Source organism: Sminthopsis crassicaudata, chromosome 5 (assembly GCF_048593235.1).
Source record: "Sminthopsis crassicaudata isolate SCR6 chromosome 5, ASM4859323v1, whole genome shotgun sequence".
Lineage (NCBI taxonomy): Eukaryota > Metazoa > Chordata > Mammalia > Dasyuromorphia > Dasyuridae > Sminthopsis > Sminthopsis crassicaudata.
In genome coordinates, this window is record NC_133621.1 from 189,547,163 (window position 1) to 189,567,976 (window position 20,814).

The window sequence follows — 20,814 nt, forward strand, 5'->3', positions numbered from 1 at the left end:
TAATTATTGATGTGATTTCATTGATTTATGGCATTATTTTAACAAAATTATAAGAAGGAACATATTGTTTACCATCCTAAACAAAAATTTTCATTGGGCTTTCAATATTTAAAACCCCTTTGAGCACCTAATCTTACATCTTACTTACATCTGCTTTGAAGTCCATACTTTACAACAATTTCAGTTAGGGTTCTATATTGTATTTCAGACAGGCATTGCCAAATGAATTAAAAAAAAAGAATTGTGATGTGAGAAGAACCTACTTAGCTGAAAATCAAACTCATTGTTTCTGTACCTATCTTTGCAGCATAATCACATTCCCACTTTGATTTAAGATCTTTTGAATGCTTCTTCCTCTCTCAACCATCTGGAGTGTGAAAGCAAGGATATCTATTTTGCTCAAATTAATCTAGAAATTTGGAAAAGCAAGCTGACATCTAGAGAGACATGATTTTTATCATTTATGATCCACCACCACCACCCCCTCCATCCTCCTTGGATTCTTTCTCGGGGCTCATAAACTTCATCTCTGTTATTCTGAAGTCTCTATGAATAAGATAGAATTTGCAGAAGACAATTTTTTCCAAGAACGTTGTCATTTATAATAGCAGCTAGGGTGTGGTTTGGAAACAGAATATGAAGATGAGATAAACCCACAAAGAGAATTCATTTTCCTTAGCTGACTATTACCTACTTCAGGACCTCTTTCCACTGCTTCTCCCATTGGTTACTGGATCTTGACTTATTTTGGCAGTTCTCTGCACATGTAATACAGTTGCCATGGAAACATTACTCAGCACTCTATCACATTTTCTCTTTGTATGTGTCTTCCTTTCTCTCTTTCTCTCTTCTTTTTCCCTTCTCTCTCCTGTTGTCATGGGAGCCATCATCCACTAAGAATTCTGGAGTCTTTCTCTTTCCTTGCAAAATTTAGGAAGTATATTTTTAGCTTCATACAATTAAAGAAAAAAAAAAGTTTTGGTCATGGAGGAGGAAAGCTGCTAGAAGCCCTGAATCTCCACCAAGTTAAGTAAAAATTCTTAGTTATTTAAAGAAAACCAGCTAAAGGACAATCATCTTTATATCCTTTCAGATGATTCTGAATAATAATGACTGACTTTTGTATATTGCCTTAAAGTTTACAAAGCTCTTCACATATGTTATCTAATTTGATCTTCGCACTAGCCCTATGAAGTAGGTAATGCAGATATAGTAATTCCTCCTTCTGCAGATAAGAAAGCTGAGACTGAGAGAGTAAGTGACTTACCCATGGTGCACTACTGGTCAGTGACAATGGCAACCCAGGTCATTATCACTCCCAGACCATTCCTTTTTTTAAAGGTCACTTTGCTACCTCTCTGAAGGACCATTGTACAAAATTAATTTCAATACAATATTTACCAGCTTAAAGCTTCAAACCTTTACTGAGATTTAGTATGATTTAACACTTTTCAGATCAAATATTTTATTTACATCTGTATTGCTTCTTTACTTTTTTGTGTGATAAGCAAAGCAGAAATCTAGAACCATGGTAATTTGCCAATTACTTTCAGGTAAAGTTGAAGAATCTTAAAGCTATAAGAGACTTTAGAAAATATTCTTTTTATATTACCTCCAATAAGCTGTAGCATTCTCTTGTGCCACTCATATCCCTGAGCCATTAGCAGTCCAATAGTCATGCCAAGCATAAGATAACTCTTAATGTGAATAATTAATAATATAAATATGTTTGTAGCTAGAAATATAAAATTCAGGGGGAAGGGATCCTTTTTTCTTCTCATGAAAAAAAAATTATCACTCTGAATGAGAAATGAGAAAATTTGGGACAATAACCTTTAGTATGAAATTTTCTGGTTATTTCCCCCTACTCCTAAACCCTCCAATTTTTGAGTATATCTAACATCCATTCACAGGGTACTTATGAAAAATCTACTTAGTCCAAATTTATAAGAAAATGAGTATAAAAACTATTCACTATGAATATTTTTAAAAATTTATTGGGTGACTTACATATTATTTAGGACTTAATGGACTAATAAGCCTAGTCTACACATAGCAATGTAGACCCTGGCAAATTATACAATGTAATGTGTATGTGTGTTGTTTAGGTCAAATCTGAGAGATGAAGACCTTGAAGCTGCAGAATGATAATTTCATGAATCACAAATGCCAAACTTGAAATATTGACTGCTCCTACCAATTAATCTAATTTTATTATGTTATGGATGCTATCTAATGACCAGCAATGCATCTTGGATCTTTCTTAGCCTTGATAAGAATTGATTTGCTTTGTTCCTTCTTTTTTGGGGGTTCCTAGTTATAGTAGGAGCATGTAGGATTTATAGCAGCAGTAATGTGATTCTTCTGTATCTACTCAGGACAGGAATATGACTGTCAAACCATTTCACATTCAGGGTAGCAAGCCATGAGGTGAATATAACTTGGGGGAATAAGAAACTATATGACATTGCTGCTGATTAAAAAGTATAAGATTCTGTCAATCATCTAGTTGTTTTGTATATAGAATGCCAGTCACTTTAACTGATCTTTTGCACACATGGTTTACTGATTTTTTAAACTGAATTGACTGGTTGCTATAAGTGCTGCTCCCAAGGGCAAACATTTCCTTCTCCACTTATCATTACTGTCACCAGAGGCACTTTTATTCATAGTATAAGGCTAAAATCATACAGAAAACAGCTAAGAGTTACAGATAGTGCTGAGGTTTTGCATAGAAGAGACTTAGGAAATTAAAAAGAAAAAGGGAAATCTGGGTCCCTTAAGATTTGGAGTAAGGAGTTGAGAGAAACAATCTTTGAATATCTTTAATGATAGTGGGAAATCAAATAAGAGATAGAACAGGTATTTGTAGATACAGAACTGAAGTTCAAGAGAGGTCAGGGCTAGAAATTTAGGATCCATATCAGTACCATATATAACTGATTAGGAATTAGAGCAAGAATAACAGAGATTTGAGGTACATCCTTATATGGAGAAGGCAAGAGGAAGTAAAATCAGTGAGGAGACAAAAAGGAATAGCCTATAAAGAACTAGGACAATCTTGTATGGCAAAAGCCAAAGTAATGAAATGTTTTAGCAAGGAAGATATCATCTATATCAAGTACTGCAGAAAAGTCCAAGGGAAAAAAGATTGATAAAGGGCCATTGTTTTTGATAGTTAATTGTTCTTTGCATCTTTTAGAAAGAACACTTTATCAGTAGATTAGTAAGCAAAGAAATCAAATCATGATGTAGATTGTAGTTAAAAATAGAGACATGTCAAGAGTATTTATTTGAGAATTTTTGTCAACTATAGAAAGCAAATAGGTTTCCACTTCAAAATGGTCAATTCTCTTCATGAACTTCTTTGGTTGGAAGAGAGTTAGTGGCTTAAATGCAAAGTGATTTTGGAGACATTAAAGAGTATGTTTCCATGGAAACATAAACCTACAGAGGGAGAGAAAGAACTGGGATCCCCTGGAAAAGAAAAAACAGCAAAATCATAACCCCCACATAGGACTGAAAAAGAGATTATTATATGTTGCTTTTAACTAAGTCCCTTGTGAGAGTGCAGTTGGGGTTCATGGACCTTGTCCTCTTGTGAATAAAAAAGAACAAAAAAGATTCATGTGAGATAAACTGACTCTGGCTTCCCCTGGAAAATTTTAATGATTAAGGTCCCTTTTCAGAAATTTGAAATGTTTCAATGAATGACATTTTGCTATTATTTGTTCCCATGTTTGTGATATTCCCTTTAAATTCTTTTTCTGGCTGAGATTGGAAGCAAAACTAGCACCATGATATGAGCTAGAAACAACATTATATAATCAAATCCCAACATACCTTTTGCCTGATAATCTTTTTGCTTCTGTAACTAGCATTTAGAAGAACATATATGATTTTCACATGTCTTCTCTCATTCATTGTACCTTTAAACACACCCTCTGGCTCTGTCTTTTTCTCTCTATCTCTCCTTGCCTCTGTTATCTCGGTTTCGGTTTCTATCTCTCTGTGTGTCTCTGTCTCTCTTTATGTGTCTCTGACTGTGTCTTCCTTTGTGTGCATCTGTCACTCTGTCTCAATTTGTCTCTGTCTCCACACACACGCTTGTATACATACAACACATACACATATATATCTGTGTAGATACCTTGGTATCCACTGAGGATCATAGCTTTCTTTTAACAAATGTGCATTCCACGACTATATCCTTTCACCCTACCCCTATTTCTAAAATCTTTATTCAGGACTTTATTCAATCCACTAATTGGATACCAATAAAACTTTCCTTCTCAAAGTTACACTTTCTGGGTTTGCCTATCGGTTCTGTCAATAAATCAATTAATAAGTATTAACTAAACAATAACTAGAGGTTGGTACAGTTTGAAAGGCTGGGAATACAAAGATAAAAAGGAGAATCCCTATCCTGAAAAAAGTTAAAATTCTATCAGATGACATAATCTTTACAATAAAAGTATATGTATGTGTATATCTATCTATCTATCTATCTATCTATCTATCTATCTATCTATCTGTCTGTCTGTCTATGTGCACATACATGCACGCATAATAACACAAAAGAGTTTGGGGAGGGAAGGCATTTAGGAGCTTGGGAAAAGCTATATGTAAAAGATGATATTTAAGCAAAATCTTAAAGAAAACAAGAGGTCCCAAGAAATAAGGGATCTGAACACAGATTTTGAATGCTACACAAGTTCCAGAGGACTCAGGAGAAGGGGTGAGCAGATATGAAAAAGTATTGGAGGAGGGGGCAAAGAAATAAATGGGAGAATGAGCAATAGGGATTGAAAATTAGATTTTGTACTTCAGTAGACTAGATTTATTTAGACTGGATTTATTGGCAAGGGATGATAGAATAAGAAGGATAGGAGTTAGCTAGATATTCATCTGTCTTCTTTATTAGAAATCAAGGATTTTCCTAGAGATGCCTATTACTGGTGCCAAAGATAAATATCCTTTAAAGCTAATGGATCACTTCAGATCAAATACTTTTATCCTTTCTGCATCCTACTCTCAATCTCTGACCACTTTTTGACATACCCATGTGTAGAGCTTAATGGAATTTTTTTTTCACACTTTCCCTAGAGACATAATTACCTAGGAATCACTTTCTGGTCATTCCTCTAGAAGAAAGAAATTGTGAAGAAAAGACTTATCTTTTCCAGGAGTAATTTCTCTAGAAATTCTACTTGAAGATATATTTCCATTTATCCAAAGGATAGTATCTTAGGCTACTAACTCCTCCCTTCCCCCTTTCCAGAAATATCTTTTCTTGGAACATGTGACTAGTTGTCCTTCTTGTTTTCAGTTTACTATACATGATACCTCAGCATTTTTGGTACTTTGGGAAATAATGAAACCCCCCAGCTCAGTCAAGAGTTTCCTCAAAACCCAAATACTGTGTTAGCTAATGTGGTCTGTTGGAAGCAATAAGGGTAATTCTGCACATATTTCATGGGATGATCTGTCACATCCCAAATATCCATATTTTATAATGTATCCTCTTATTTATTTTACCTTTTTTTGAAATTTACCCATACAAAGGAATCACAGAATTTCAGAATTAGAAGAACCCTTAGCAGCTATTTAAATTCCTCCAAAAATGCCCTTCACCATACATTGGACAGGGGATGACCCAGCATTTTCTTAAAGATGTCTAATGAAAAACTGATTATTGTCTATGATGGCCAATCTAATAATAGGTGATTTAAAATTTTAGTACGATTTTGCCTATATCAATCCTAAATTTGTAGCTGTAATTTCTATCCCTAGTTTTTGTTACCCAAAGTTAAAGAGAACAAGTTCATTTCCTCATGTGTATTTTTAAAAAAAGAAGAAAAGAAATGAAAGAAATGAAAGAAGGAAGGAAGGAAGGAAGGAAAGAAGGAAGGAAGGAAGGAAGAAAGGAAGGAAGGAAGGAAGGAAGGAAGGAAGGAAGGAAGGAAGGAAGGAAGGAAGGAAGGAAGGAAGGAAGGAAGGAAGGAAGGAAGGAAGGAAGGAAGGAAGAAAAAAAGAGAGAGAGAAAGAAAGAAAGAAAGAAAGAAAGAAAGAAAGAAAAAAAGAAAGGAAGAAGAAAGAAAGAAGAAAGGAAGGAAGAAAAGAAGGAAGAAAGGAAGACAGAGAAAGGAAGGAAAATGTTTTTTGCATATTCCATGTCTTTAATCTTTCCAAGCTAAAGACCCTCACTTCCTTCCTCTTTTAGGATTCCCCTTATTTCAATGTGGTGCCAAGACTAAGCATATTAGGCCACAGATGACCTTTCAGGGTAATATGTCTTTCTGTGTCTTCTATAGTTCAACAATAGTAGTACAGAATATCAATAAATCATCCTTCAAGAAACACTTATTGAGCTGTGAACTATTATTGTGTATCAGACACTATACTAGGTGCTGGGATACAGATAAAATGAATGAAATAAATCTTATTCACAAGAAGTAATAGGGGAGTAAATAAGTACACATATAAACATACACCTACATTAGATCCAATATGTATAAAGAGAATAAATAAAAACAAATGAAAAACAGATAAATATAAGGAAATTACAGAGGGAAAACATTCACATTTGAGGGAATCAGGCAAGGATTCTTCTGTTACTTTAAGTGTATCTTGAAGAAGCAAAAGATTCTTTCATGAGAATATGAGGAGGGAGTAATTTTAAACATGAGGGATGGTCAGTTGGGGGACTGAGTGCCATGTGAGAAACAGAGAGAATACCTATTTGTCTAGATCTCAAAGTACAAATGAGTGAACAATATAAAAAGAAATTGTAGAAAGCATTAGAACTAGATGCTAAAAAAACCTTAAAAGTAAATAGAGGACTTTATAGTTTATCCTAGAAAAGATGACAAACATGATCCTGAGAAAGATGTTTCTAGGTCCTCCACTAAAATCTACCTATTTAGAAAAGAACAAAGTTATAGTTGGGCTTTATTTTAATTTAGAATTATGCTGCAACTGAGGATCAAATGTTTTGATAACTCTATCCTAGTGTGCAATGGGGAGCTAAAAAGATAGAGGAAGGGCAAGGCTATGCTTAGTAAATGCAATTAGACAGTAATGAAAAAATAGAAATACAGCAGGTAAATACAGCCTCATTATCCTTTTGGCATTTTTTGCCTACTGAAAGCACGTCTAGAAGATATCATCACTTGTATCAGGCAACTTTCCAGTATATTGAGTGTTCAATCTGTGAAACAGGAAGAGAATTTTATAGCTGTGCTGTGGAAAAAAAAATTAAGTAGTCTTTAAATACATACAGTTGACTTTTGTTTGTTTGTTTTTAGTCTAGTTTTTGTTTTTAAACAACTTCACCTGCTCACATTTCTTAGCCTGGTCCTGCCGTCACATTTCATCCCTGGAGTTCTGCTCTCCTGGGCTGCTGCCAGTAACACATCTGTTGCCCTTGATATTCTGCCAGATCTTGACAGGAAAGATGCCTAGGGCTTGTGGGGCATGGAGATAGGGCAGATTCGCTTTCCCATTATCAAATTCAGTGCAATTGCCTGCCTGAGAAACAGGCTGTGGTACTGCGCTACCTTTTATTAATGTGGCATTAACAAGGTAGCAAAACAAGTTCTCTGAGGAATATGTTATATGGAAGAAGGGAGAATTATGGAATATTCAAATAGGACTCTGAGAGGTCAGGAGAAAAGATGTTTGGAGAACTTCTCTAACTAGGCAAGTTGGTGCGTTTCTGTAATCTCTCTTACTGTGGAGGATGAGGCTGGTGGATCACTGGGGCTTGGGAATTATGAGCTACAGTAAGGCAAAGCTGAAGTCCGATGTGGCGCCAGGATAGTGCTGATGGAGGTGCACGCTGTCCAGCAGCAGAAAAAGGAGCAAGTTCCCATGCTGATCAGTAGTGGGATTGGGTTAATGAGTGTCCACTACACTTCCAGTCTGAGAGCGACAGGGAAATCCAGTCTCAAAAATACCTCTCCAGAACACCACCACCAAGAAATCTTGCCTCCTATGTGTTAAGAACTATCAAAATGTAGTGAAAAGAATATTGCACTTGCAATCAGGAGAGACAAAGATTTAAATCCTGGTCCGATACTTATTAGCTATATGACCCTGGAATAGATGCTTACTTCTGGAGCCTCAATGTCATTTTCTGTAAAATGGGGGGAAACATACTTGAAGGTTCATTATAAAGAAATCACCTTCTAAACTTATAATACTTTCTTCAGTGAGCTGTAATTTCATTTAGGTGCATACTTCCTCCATCAATTATGGTATAAAATAACTTGATAGACAATTGTCAGGAATCATCACAACTGAAAATTTCAACTTTATAGCTAAACTGATGGTTCTCTTACCTGGACTTAAGTAAATTGTTTTTTGAGAGCAAAAATAGGCTTGCATTCCATGCTTTTCCAAGTTGGTAGGTTCTGCCACAGTTTTATTTTTGCTGGTGTACCTTTTGAGAGTATAAGATAACCCTCCTATCCCCATCATATATCAAGGTAAAACTTAAATGGATAATAATCTTTGAGGTACCATATAAATGTGATTCTAACTTTTAAATCTTGACTAAGTTATCTTCAAGTCCTTCAGGAAGCTGACTTTGTGTATATAAAATTTTATGACTAATTGACTGTCCATTGCTGAGAACTTCATTGAAATCAAATATAACTCTAACCAATAATGCTAGGAAAATCAATGAATATCACTCTGACAACATGAAATTCTGCAAGATTAAAGTGTGAAAAGTATCAAACTGTTGGCCTTTTATCATTAAGTAAAGTTCAGTGCCCTAGTATCCACCTCCCAATAATACTTAATGCCTTCATGGGCATATTTTCTAGTCTACAGTTATGATGTGTCCACAGTCAGGCTTGAATTTGCCCAGAGAATAATAGGGAATCTGTCTGAAGAATAACCAAAAGAAAACTGGTTTGTGGAATATACAACTTAGAAAGACTTTAACAATTCTGTAAGCTTGGGGGGAGAATGGGGGAGAGGAAAGAAAAATTAAGCAATTTAACTAAACTCACACAGATAGTAAATAGTAAAAACAGGATTAGAACCAGTATCTTTGACCCCAAATTCAATGGTTCATCCTCTACTTGCTTGGTGGAAAAGAAAGGGCACTAATTTAATTAAAAGATATGACTTTGAGTTGCAGCTAAAGGATTTCATTTATCTAGGACTCTGTTTTTTATTGAACAAAATTGGGGATAATATATTATCGAATTAATGGGGTTATTATTAGATATGAATGAAATAATACATCTAAAAGAATAATTTTGAAAATAATAAATTGTTTTTTGGTGATTATTGTTCTTCAAACACATTTCTAGTGAGCCATAGTACACTGCTATCCTTAGTAACTCTAGTGCCTGATAGTTTGACATCATATAAATTTGTCCTACTTCTTTTCCAGAGAATGTCCAACTATGTCTGGGTGCATAGGGGAATCAATCAATTAAAACACATTGATTAAGTGTCTACTTAACAGGGAATAGAAGTTCAAATACAATAAAGGAAACAATGCCTGCCCACAAGGAGCTTCTATTCTAACTGGGGACATCACTAGGAATAAATCCATATTCAGAATAAATATAAAAATAAAAAATTATCATGGGAGATAGATTAAAATATGCTTATTCTGGTGATGCTGCCATTGTTGCACATATATTTAGAATTCTTTCAAGGTTGTCATGTAAGTCTATGGCATATTGAATCAGTAAATCAATGAGCACTGTGCTAAGACCTACGATACAAATGAAAAAAATAAAACAATCATTGCTTTGAAGTTATTCAGTGGTTGATAAATCTTAGATCACAGCCCAGTTTGAAATAGAAGGTACCATAGATCTTCATATTGTCAAAATGTGTCTAATTTGGAAAACAACTAAATTTTATTCAGAGCCTCCTCTGATGAAAGGTGAGTGATCAAACTGAAAAATGTTTTCATTATGCAGCAATGTCTTACAGTAAATAGGACTAACTTACATAGCTTAGGAGCTGCTTCTGAATACTGCTCCAAAAGAGAAGTAGGAGTAACATTAAAGGCAATGTCAACAGAATCGGAGTAGGTGTACAGTTTCTTAAGGGAACTAATTTGATGGGACTACCCTTCACTTGGATGTGTAGTTTTGACATGTTTGTTAAAAGCATCACGGGACCTCTGGGTGGCACAGTGGGTAGAATACCAGCCCTGAAGTCAGGAGGACCTGAGTTCAAATGTAGCCTTAGACACTTAACACTTCCTGGCTGTGTGACCCTGAGCAAATCACTTAACCCTAATTGCCTCAGCAAAAACAAACTAACAAAAAAGCCATACAGTAAAGAACAGGTTCTAAAGAGCATATGTTAGAAGATACTTCCTGGAGTTATTATTGCTTCACTTAATAATTAATAGTGTTAATAATTATTAATACTTTTAATATCAGACAACACATTAATAACAAATCAATATAACTTGACTGAATAATCAATTTTAAAAATAGGTTTGAAGAATCCTAGACTGAGAAGAAATATCTATTCCTAGAGATTAAGTGAATTTTGCTAAAACAAATCTCTAAACTTATTCCTCCCTGTTAAAACAATCTTTAATTAATCCTCCTTATCTGCCAAATAAAGATTCCTTATCATAGTTTTGAAGGACTTCTATTCTCTGTCCTCAGCCCATCCTTCTAGACTATTTTACTGTTTGCCTACATCTATGATACACTTTACCCAAATTGGACTATTTTTTCCCCAAAAGATAACCCTTGCTTTACTGGCTCTGGGACTTCACTCATAATATTGCTTCTATGTGTAATTCCATTGCTACATCCTCCACCCCCAACCTATCAAATTGCACCTCTTAAAATGTAGTCCATTTTGAAGACCCAATTCAAATGCTAACTTTTTTTTTTCACAAGCCTTCATTTGCACCTCTCATGCCATTTGTCATATTTTGCTTTATAGAGTACTTATCTGTGCACTTGTTTTATCTTCCCCCTCACCCTACTTTGTAGATTGTAAATTCTTCAATACTATCATGTTCCAATCCTTAGTCTTCTTCCATCTTACCCACCTAGCACCTGTCACAGTCTGTCCCATACAGTAGCTGCACAATAGGATTAATTAAGTTAAATTGAAAAGGAGGATTTGGGGGCTACTTTGACCTTGATTTATATCTCTGAAGCCAGCTGCTGATCCTGAATAAGATACTAATTTCCAGACAGTGGCCCACAGGAAGAGTGGCCCATAAGGCAACTTGATTATGTGGATCTACCTGGTTCTTAGAATTGTTCCACTTTCAGTTTGTGAGATGATATAGAGAACAGACATTTTACTGGTTTTGGTAATCCATATCTTTTCTATAAATGTATTAAAGAGCTCTCCCATCTGTTTACTTGACTACCATGCCGTTATGTCTCCCTCCCCCTAAAGTAAGGCAACCCCTTCTCTCAGATTATAACACCTTCACCTTTCCAGATTGTTTAAAACGGGGACTCTTCTCTTTTAGGCAGCATCAGGCATGAGTTTTAGCAGCACATGTCATGTGAACATGGAGCTAATTGTTATTGATTTCTTGGGCAGTTATAGTAAAGGAGCATTAATTATCGTTAGCACAGTTGCATTAATGCTGTTGTAATGAGCACCCCTTTGGGAATTCTTCAGTGAGGAATGTGCTAATTATCAGATCATAGCAGCCAGCAGTGAAATGGGGTGGGGATTGGGGTGCAGGTGGCAGGGAGGATTTCACTGGCACACCTCTCAATTACCTACATAGTTCTTTCTAATCTGAACATGTGTGCCACTATGAACACTGCAATAAAACAACTCGGAACACATGTTCTCTTGGCTATGCTTGATTAATTTGGGGCCCAGTCCTATGAACTATTCTCCTCAGGTATGTATGGATGTCAGCTCATTGTACCTGGCTTGAACCTCCTCCCCATTTCCTCCAAGCTTAGAGGAAGAAGATACCTTCTAGAATTACAAAATTTTTAAATTAGGAAGTGCCTCAGAGATTATCTAGTCTAGCAAGACTAGAAGACAAGTCTTCCCTACAACACAATTTGCTACACTATTTATTCATGTAGCATTTATGCAGTACTTTAAGTATTGCAGATCATTTTACAGATATTATCTTGGGGGCCATTAGCTGGTACAGTAGATAGAGCCCTGAAGTCAGGAGTATCTGAGTTCAAATCCATCCTCACACATTTTATACTTAGTAGCTGGTGACTCTGGACAAATAATTTAACCCCAATTGCCTTGGAAAAAACAACAATTAAAAGAATAAAAAACCCAGATATTATCTTATTTTTATCCCTATGATAACCCTAGGAGATCTATATCTATATCTATATCTATATCTATATCTATATCTATCTATCTATCTATCTATCTATCTATCTATATCTATATATACATACATATAAATAAAACTAGATGACTGGCCCATGCTTTGAACTCAGGTCATCTTGATACTACAAATAAATGTCACATAATTTCAAGTAGACTTTCAAGGCAGGGAGGAAATCTTAATCTTCTCTAATTTCTTATTTCCCACAGAAGCACTTGCAAACCTCTTCTCTCCTCAAACCTTGACTCTGAAACAAGTAACGCTATTTGGCTTGTACTCCTTCTTCTTCCCTTGCATTCATTTAAAAACACCTTGACATCACCTCCCAGTCTGTTAATTAGATAGCTCTTCTTCTTGTACAGACCAACCCCCTCTATGTGCACCCTTGATCCCATCCCCTACTGTCTGCTCCAGTAAATTTTCCTATCAGTCACCACCATCTCCTCCAACCTTTAATCTTTTTCAACATTCTAGTTTTTGCCCCTATTATCTTCAAACATGTCTAAGTCTTTATCCTTAGAAATCATCTACTAGACTCTACTTATCTATATAAGCAGTCATGTTCTATCTTTCTTCCCTTTCTCAGTTAAATTCCTAGAAATTTATCTGTATTGGTAGACTCTGCTAAATCCTCTTCTCCTTAATCCTTTGTAGTCTGTCACCTCACCTCATCACTCAACTAAAACTGCTTTATCCAAGCTGCCAATTCTATTTGTTTCCTCAGATCTCATCCTTTTTTACTTCTCCATCACATCAAAAAGTCCTAATGATTTTCTCTTCCTGAGTATTCACTTATCGCTGAGTTTTCATTCTCTCTAGGTTCTCTTTCTATCTGTCCAACAACTTCTGATAGTTATCCATATCATATCCCCTAATTGTGAGTATTTTTAAAAAGTTCTCCCCTAGACCATATTCTCTCTCCACTTTATCTCTTAATAATCTTATCCTCCTGGGTTTGATTATCCTATTTATGCTGATGACTCTGGATCTCTATATCAAACTCAGTCTCTCTTCTGATGTTCAGTTTCACATCCCATTTGACATTTTAAATTGAATTTCCTGGAGACCTCTCAAACTCAATGTGTCCAAAGCAAAACTCATTATCTTTTCTTTAAGGCCACTTGTCTTTCAAAATTCCCTATTTTTGTCAATGTCCTCAACATCCTTTCAGTCTCCACCATTCCCAATTCATAAATTTAGTTTTATCTTTGATTCCTCTCCTCTCTCATTTCAAATATCCAGTCACTCAATATATTTGGTCATTTCTACTTTCTTAACATTTCTGAAAATTGTTCCATTCTCTCTACTAACATTTGATCTCAAGAATCCAGGTTCTCATTCTCTCTTACCTAGACTACTGTGATGGCTTCATATAGCTGTCCAGTTGATTTTCCTCAATTGCAAATATGATAACCCTAAACTCAGCCAGCACTCTCCAGTGGATCTTTATAGCAGCTAGGATAATAAATAAATGCTTTGGGGGCACCTCGGTGGCACAGTAGATAGAGCACTGGTCCTTGAGTTCAAATCTGGTCTTAGACAGTTTATACTTATGAGCAGTATTCTTGATTGCCAGGAAGGAAGGAAGGAAGGAAGGAAGGAAGGAAGGAAGGAAGGAAGGAAGGAAGGAAGGAAGGAAGGAAGGAAGGAAGGAAGGAAGGGAGGGAGGGAGGGAGGGAGGGAGGGAGGGAGGAAGGAAGGAAGGAAGGAAGGAAGGGAGGGAGGGAGGGAGGGAGGGAGGAAGGAAGGAAGGAAGGAAGGAAGGAAGGAAGGAAGGAAGGAAGGAAGGAAGGAAGGAAGAAAGGAAGGAAGGAAGGAAGGAAGGAAGGGAGGGAGAAAAGAGGGAGGAAGGAAAAAGAAAAATGAAGAAAGGAAGAAGGGAAAGAAAAAGAGATCAAAGAACAAGAAAGAAATAATGGAAGGAACAATAAAGAAAGAAAGGAAGAAAATCTTTTGTTTGACATTTAAAGCTTTTCATAATATGGCCCCTACCTAGTTCAACCTCATGTTCTACAAGTGAGCCAACCTGGCCTTCTCTCTGTTCCTGATTCATGGTATTCCATCTTCTATCTCTCTATCTTTACACTGACTTTCTCCCATGACTGAAAAACATTACCTCCTCATCTGTACCTCATTAAATCTTTCATTTCCTTCAAGATACCTTTAGCACCACCTTCTGTACAATGTCTTTCCTGATTTCCCCTAACTTCTGATGTTTTTCCTCCTTATTTACTCTGTATTTTAAAGTATTTTCCCATATATACATTTATTTTATATATAAACATATGTACATTATATATATATATGTATATGTGTGTGTATATATACACACACACACACACACACACATAACCATGTATATTTTCTCACATATAAAATTCTTGAAAAAAGGGATTTTTTCATTCCTGTCTCTATAATTTCAGAATTTATCACAATTCCTGGTTCATAGGAGATGCTTAATAAATGCTTGTTGATTGACTAGTTTATTGATGTGTTCTGCCAAATAATTGAGGAGACCTATATATATTTGAATCTTCATGAATTATGTGTGTCGCTTATCTTCAAAAGATCCTCAGAGAGCATCTTCCTACTTCCAGTTATCCTGAAGTTGCTCTCTAGTTTTCCCTTTTAAAACCTTATGGCTTTTGCCTCCTTTAGCTTATCCTGGAGCTGCTCTCTATTTTTTCTTTCAAAACCCTACTGTTTTTGCCTCCTCAGCATCTTTCAACACCTAAGCTATGGTAAGAATAAAGGTACAGGTTGTAATAATAAGTTTCTCCTAGACACTCCCCTAATTCTGAGACTCTGCAGTTCTGGGAAGCTGGCTGTAAACTGTATGAGTATCCTAGATCTTAGGTCTCTGGTTTTTCAGAAAAATCTAAGCCCAGGTCTGACCAACTGGAAACCGAATTGGGAAACCTGTGAAATAAATGAAATTTGTTTTTGGGATGTCCTCACCATTTTCAATTTATGCTCAATTAGCATGCACACAATGTTTATAATATATATTATTAAATGTATCAGATTAACCCTGATGTATATTTTATTTGACCCAACAGTGTTAATAAATGTTAGATTTCATGTAGCATGGTTATTTGCTCAGTTTTAAAAAAGAGAGAAATTCTTTTGGCAATCATTTCCTCCCTTTATTTGCCTTCCTTTCTGTTAGTTTTTGTTTCTTGTTATTTTTCCTTGGACTTTTTCATATTTAATTCCCATACTGTCTTGTAATTTCACTGTTTCCCTTCTGTGTCTTGTTTTTTAATTTTATTTTCTTCTTTCTGCTTTATTACTTGAAAGTTCATTTCTCCGAATTTACTGCTCCTACTTCTCACTCCTCTCCCTGTGTTGTTTTAAGTCTTCACACTCACCTTATTTCTTCTTCTGCATTGAAACTTTTTTTCTATCTTGATATATATTCATTTTAGCTCCCTAACAGAACAGAGTTGGAGGCATAAGATTTTTATAGCATTGTTTCTAACTAACCTGTGTCCATGCTTAATCTTTCTCTCTCTCTTTTTATATTTCTAGGTATCTAATCAATGTGACTTTTGAGGGGAGGAATCTGTCCTTCAGCGAGGATGGCTACCAGATGCATCCCAAATTGGTGATAATCCTTCTGACCAAGGAGAGGAAATGGGAGAGGGTAGGACATACCTTTGGTAATTCTCAGACTAAGGTAGAGAGGAGAGGATGTAAGTTGGGTGGAGGAAAGATACTTCCACAGGACTTGAACTTGAAACTTCCACATGGGAGAGACCAGATCATTCTCTAAATTCAGGATGTACAAGTATACTAATACCTTTGGTAACATAGCCTGTTCACAAATGCATGTCTTCATTCTTATGTTAGTTTTCATAAGAGGCTATTGGCTCTAAAGGGAATTAAATTCATTTTTGGTTCTGCACTAGTTTAGCTTTGAACTCTGATTTTAGTAGATTATAAATATACAGTGGAATTAATTTGAGGATAGAAATCTTGCCGCCAGTATAATTGAGATGGAGAGTATCTTATGTACTCTGCTTGTAGCCACTTAATAAGAGCAACCGTATGATCAGGTAGACTAGGGAATTGATTACTTGACTTGATATGGTGTCTTGAAATGTTACAATTAGAGATTCATTCTTGTGGCTCATACTTATGGTAGTTTTCCTAGTCCTCCAGGAAAATGAAAATATCAGTGAAAAGGTTGAAAGCTTCCACTGCTATTTGAAAAAAAAATTATTGTAGCTAATTGAGAGTGAGAGCCCTGGTTGTTTCACTCATATCTCAAATCTGAGCAGAGATGTACTTGAAAGAACTGTTCTCTCAGTAAAAGAACAAATGGCCTCATATCACAATTTTATCTCTGTGGTTCTGTTACCTAAATATATGAACTGGATATATTGAATAACAAGCAGAATTGAGGGTCTTACACTTACGAAGGAAAGCTCTCACTACACACCAAAATCACTTGTTTTTTTATTAGCCACAGGTTGTTCATTTTCCTTGGCATTTAATGGGTGCTGTGCTAGCATTTCCTCCAAAACGGTTCCCTCCTCCCTGATCTTGTTTCCCTCTTATTCTAGCTGCTTTTCTCTAATGCAGAGGAGATAGAATAATTCAAAATACATTGTGGAATCCAGATGTGTAAAAAGATCTTTGTATTTATCTCCAGAGGAGGAATTAGTGTCACTGAGACTGTGAAAATGCATCCAGCAAGCTCATGTTGTGAACGAGGTTCTTTTCAAAGATTAAACTATTACAATGTTCTGTTAATCCCATTTCCTTCATAAATCCTTGGGACTTTGAATCCATAACTTCAACAAATACAGTTCAATTCAACATATACTCACAGGGTACCTGCTATTTATAAAGCATTGTGCTTGGTCTCAGCGGTCCAAGAATGAAAAATAAAAATGGCACCTGTCTTGCATCTATCTTCAACTGCTCTCTAACAATGGTTTATGTGTACCTCGGTTTGCCTGTTTGTTAAATGAGGGGGATTGATACAGATAACTCTAAGGACTCTCTGAAGTCTAAAATTCTATGAGTCTTTTCCTGTTGGCTTCTATGACCTTTTTCCTTTTCATTCTTGTCTTTCTTCCAATTTGTCAGTCCTTTCCCTCCCCATCCATATCTTCTTAATAGTAACCAATTGTCTAAGATTCTGTAATTGACAATTTTCTCTTTCCATTCCAAAGGATTCTATAATATTATTTGTTTGGGAAATCCAAATACACTGCAATTCTGCCTTATGCTAAGCTCTAAACATGGGTTGTTTAAAATAGGTACATTTTATTGCTTCACTGCAATTTGTCCCAACTCTGAATGTCCCAAACTGAATTCTGGGCCTCAGTTTCCTTATTTATAAAATAAGAAGAATGGACTAGATCATTGCTGAACTCCCTCCCAGCTCTATTTTTTTTTGTAATTTTCAATTTCATACAGTGGAAGAATAAAAGGTAAAAATCAGGAAAAAGATAAGGTGATCTATGGATGATGATAAAGGGACCAAAACTGCTAGTTGAAGACAGTTGTTACTTGCATGTGTCTATGCTGAAAAGATTTAATAATGTGTTTTTAGCCACTTTGTTCCTTTCCTTAAAAAACTGTAATATAGTTAGAGTGATCATAACAACAGGTCATGAGGAAGCTCATATGCTCCCCAAATTTGGAATGAGGTCCTCACCATGCTGAGTACTTCAAAATTTCAAGGATGGTGCAGAACCTTCAGGATAGGGTAGGATCTAGTAAACTGTTTCATGCAAGAAATAAGTTCTACCTATTGAAATGTACTTTCTGGAACATTACCTTATACTTGTAAAAAATCCTAATTTTCTAAAGCCACAAACCTGTCCACCTGCTTCATTTAGAAAGTTTTGTATTGCAGTCTGTTGCGATTAGACATTTAGGCCAGCACTTTTTGAGCTATTAGAAGAGGAAAAACGGTTAGAAAAAGAAATAAAACACTAGATAAGAATTGATATTTATTAAGAGATATGTGTATCTCTTAATGGGATTTGAATTCGAGATCGAATCTAGCTTTGGATGCTTCCTAACTCTGTGGCTTCTGTTTAAATGTAGATAATTTTATAGCATTTTCAGGGTAACTGTGAAGAGCAAATGAGACAAAAATTGTAAACAGCACAGTGCCTGATATTTTATAAATGTTATTTAATTATTATTAACTAACAAACTAATAATTCTGTGTGTGTATCTATGTGTAAGCATTTCTATCTTTAAATTTAATGGAGGGGGTGGTGCTGGTGGTGGCCAGAAAAGCTGTCTCTCAGTAGAGCCAAGACTATTATCAGGAATGCAGAAAATGCTCAGAAAAGCATTTAGCGTTCTGGGGCTTGATCACAACCTCTCTTGGTCTGCTCAATTGCTACTGCTCTGGGCTTCCATTTCATCATCCCTAAAATGAGGATAATAAAACTGAAATGTAGGAGGGGTGTGTTCTGAGTAATAACTTTGAGAAATTATGATGGTGCATTCTGAAGATGAAAGATGTAAACAGAGCTTAAATAGAGCAGTCTAGGTCAAAATTCAAGGGGACTATGTATGATACAATTCCTCCACATTTTCTCTATACCCTACTACAAAAAGAGGTCAAGTTCCTCTCTATGAAATTTCATCTTTGCTAGGGAGGAATGCTCTCAGTTCATGGCATCGTAATTTTCAGGACCCTCCTTTTTTTAACTCCGATATCATAATGAAGTAACAATGAACGCTGGAAAGACCTGAAGATATCCACTAAGAGAAGATAGGAATTATAGGTGTCCATTTATACCCCTTAGAAGTAATGTTGTGAAATATTAAATACCTTGGTCCTTCCCTTCCTCAACACAAAACAAAAGGGGGCTTGCTTTTATTATTTGAAGCTGTAAGATTTAGATAGCACAGTGCTAGAGAGTATTAACTTGCTTCTTACAGTTTCTGGAGCAAGACAGTTATACTGTCTACTTCCTCCATTCCCTCCAAGCTCCAGATCCCCACATATATTGGAACCTAAGGACTATATAGTGCATTACTGTGGAAATTCTGTTGTCTCCTCCCTGCTCCATACAAAAGAACCCAATACCAAACAAAACAAACAAACAAACAAGCAAACAAATAAAAAAAAATAACCCAGAGGGTTTCTCCTTCCAAAACTGACAACCAGTAGATACTTGGGAGTGAGGAGGGGTGTTGTGCAGTGCAGGAGATGTGCACTCTACCTTGCCATATTAGGGAGCAATTGGGGCACATCCTGGCTCACTTCTTCAATTCCAGAAGGAATTTTTGGACAAACTGAAGCTGGAACCATTGACAGATCCATGTGCTATTTTTAATCACCTTGACCTTGATCAAGTGACTAGAAAATAGACCGGTTTAACAAAGGCTATGAGAATTAGGGATCATTTAGTTAGAAAAGGAAAAGGCTAAGATTGCTATTTTTTTTCTAACAAAGTATATTAATTATTGTGTAGAAGATTGGGACAAGTTGTTTTCCATTTTTGACAGTAGAACCAAAGGACATATATTTAAGCTAAGACTGAGAGAATTATGAGATGCTAGGAAGCATACATTTTTGTTTGTTTTCTTTTCTTTTTTTATTATAAATTTTCCCCTTACAATGTTTAATGTATATGCTAAATGTTAACTACATAAAAAATCCTTTTAGTTTATCTAAACTAAATCTTTTCACCCTTTGTTCATCAAATTTAGCAAACATCAACATGATTGAGAATATCACGAGGATATAGCATTATATATGCATACATATGCTCTGGAATTTCTCTCCCAACCCCCCACAAGCAGTGGCAGATGGAGCCCTAGGATAAGTACTATATCTTTCAAAAGGTTCTAGGGACAGACCTGCGTGCTGGGAGATGTCTTTCTAATATTTAATCTCATGAGTCCCAAATGAACCCCCCCCCCACAAAGAATAACAGCAATTAGCTTTTATCTGTTTTTTTACTTTGGTGTGTGTTTACTTAAAGCATTCTGCTCCATTTTCCTTCTTTTTTTATCCCCTAAGAAAAATTGTGTCTATGTCTGTAACACTCTCCCAATAAGTACAGAAGGAACTTGGGGAAAGTGGTCTCAATCTTAGAGAATAAGAGTGGCAAACGGTAACTGATATCTCTTCAAAATATTTTTTCCTTCAGGAGTTATCAAGATATTCCCCTGAATTATCATATAGGTTTTTCTGCTAGTCTCCTTGTAGAACCTTGAATCTGCCTTTGCTTATCACATGCAATCAATCCTTGGCTCCTAATGCAGACACTGCCATCAGCCCTTGTTTTTTCAAGGACACTAGTAGGAAGTCTAAGAGAGTTTAAATCATCTGGTCCTCCTAAATTCTGGAAGTTCTCTTTGGGGGCAAAAGCAGGGAGAGTGGGGAGGAAAATGCAGCCAAGAAGGCTGGAGCTATGGCCCCTTTCCTTCCCCTTTTCCTAAGGATTCTTTTTCAGAAGACTGGCTGGAAATCTCTCACTCTGAGATATTAAACATCC

At 35.9% G+C, this 20,814-nt stretch overlaps 1 protein-coding gene across 3 annotated transcripts in view; it reads left to right on the forward strand.

The window, feature by feature from the left end:
- Positions 1-20,814, forward strand: part of GRIN2B (glutamate ionotropic receptor NMDA type subunit 2B) — a 640,262-nt gene that overhangs the window by 441,635 nt on the left and 177,813 nt on the right. For all 3 annotated transcript variants that reach the window (XM_074269120.1, XM_074269121.1, XM_074269122.1), the window contains one exon: positions 15,863-15,977. In XM_074269120.1, the coding sequence (XP_074125221.1) occupies positions 15,863-15,977 (115 nt within the window). The remainder of the gene's footprint in view (positions 1-15,862; positions 15,978-20,814) is intronic.